Source organism: Eimeria tenella, genomic scaffold, assembly GCF_000499545.2.
Source record: "Eimeria tenella Houghton genomic scaffold, Eth_scaff2067, whole genome shotgun sequence".
Taxonomy (NCBI): domain Eukaryota; phylum Apicomplexa; class Conoidasida; order Eucoccidiorida; family Eimeriidae; genus Eimeria; species Eimeria tenella.
Genome location: NW_013541912.1, coordinates 244 through 1,833, shown reverse-complemented (window position 1 = coordinate 1,833; position 1,590 = coordinate 244). Strand labels below are relative to the sequence as shown.

Below are 1,590 nucleotides of genomic sequence, written 5' to 3'. Positions count from 1 at the left end.
AGCAGCAGCAGCAGCAGCAGCAGCAGCAGCAGCGGCAGCGGCAGCGGCAGCAGCAAAGGCAGCGGGAGCGGCGGGTGAGGGGGGATGCAGCGGGGCGTGCGAAGGGGTGGGAAGCGGCTTGGGAAGCAGCGAACAGCAGCAGCAGCAGCAGCAGCAGCAGCAGCAGAGGCAGCTGGCAGCCGCAGCAGCAACTGCAGCAGGGGCAGCTAAGAGCAGCAGCAGGAGCTCCCCCGCATCCTCCACCCGCCTAGGGCCTGCCCCTCAGGGTCTACGCCGCAGCCCTTCGAGCTAGGGTTTAGGGTTTAGGGTTTAGGGTTTAGGGTTTACGTAGAAGCGTTCGAGGTCTTCCTGGGCCTCCTCCAAACCATCGCAAATTTCCTCTTCTCCTTTTTCTGCTGGAGACAGCCGCGTGGACACCGAGGCATCATCAGGGGGGCCCCCCTTGGGGGCCCCCCCAAACCCTTCGGGGGACCCCCCCCCAAACCCTTCTTTGGGGGCCCCCGCAAACCCTTCTTGGGGGCCCCCGCAGGCCCCCCCCTCCGCCCCGCTGCTGCTGCTCCCCGCCAGCAGCACAGGGGCCCCTTCTGCTGCCAGGGGGGCCCCCAGGGGCCCCCCGAAGGGGGCGGCCCCCAGGGGGGCCCCCAGGGGGGACCCTAGGGGGGCCCCCAGGGGCCCCCCAACCGCGGGGGCCCCCAGGGAGGCCCCCAGGGGGGCCCCCAAGGCCTCCTGGGAAGAGCGGGTTGAGACCCTTCTGGGGGGCCCCCTGTGGGGCCCCCAGGCCTTTTTGGCTTTATAAAGATGGTGCAAACCAAAGAGCAGCAAAGCTGCTGCTGCTGCTAGCTGCAGCAGGGGCCCCCCCTTGAGGAGGCCCCCCAGGGGCCCGGCGAGCCAGGCAGAAGCTGCTGCGGACTGCAGCAGGTAGCCTGCTGCAGCAGAAGCAGCAGCAGCAACAAAAAGAGCAGCACAAGTAGCAGCAAACACCAAAAGGCGGCTGTAGCGCAGCGCCAAAAGAGCAGCAAGAAAGAAAGTCCTGTCTCCCAGTTCTGTAGCAGCAACTAAGGAAGTGCTGGAGGCCACAGAACGCAGAAACCCAACAAACCCTCCCTGCTGCTGCTGCTGCTGCTGCCGCTGCTGCTGCTGCTTCTGCTGCTGTTGGTGCTGCTTTTGCTGCTGGTGCTGGTGCTTGGAGTGCTGCGGCTTCGCGCGGGGGGTTAGCGGCCCTGTGCGGGCCATGAGGGTTGCGGGCTCCCCCTCTGCTGCAGCAGGGCCGTCTGTACCCTGCAGGAAGGGCCCCCAGGGCTTGACAGTGTCGCTTTCTGCTGCTGTGAGGTGCCGCGGGCGCGCTGCTGCTGCTGCTGGCTGCTGCGGGTACCCCCCGCAGTCCAGGAGGGCCTCCAGGGGGCCCCACAGGGGGCCCCCCAGGGGGGCCCCCAGGGGGCCCCCACAAAGAGAAAAGGACCCAGAAAGCTCCCGCAGCAACCAGGCCCCTCCTGTGAGCATTACGGGGAGAGAAGAGACAGAGTCGCAGCGCTGGAAGTACTCGGGGGCCACGTGGATGTGTGCTGCTGCTGGGGGCAGCAGCAGCAGCTG

At 67.6% G+C, this 1,590-nt stretch overlaps 1 protein-coding gene across 1 annotated transcript; it reads right to left on the bottom strand.

The window, feature by feature from the left end:
• Nucleotides 1-309: 309 nt before the first annotated feature.
• Nucleotides 310-1,500, bottom strand: ETH_00041275 (uncharacterized protein; the record flags this gene model as incomplete). The annotated part of the gene is made up of 1 exon (XM_013374471.1): nt 310-1,500. One exon carries the CDS (start codon nt 1,498-1,500, stop codon nt 310-312), a length of 1,191 nt encoding a protein of 396 aa, XP_013229925.1.
• Nucleotides 1,501-1,590: the final 90 nt, after the last annotated feature.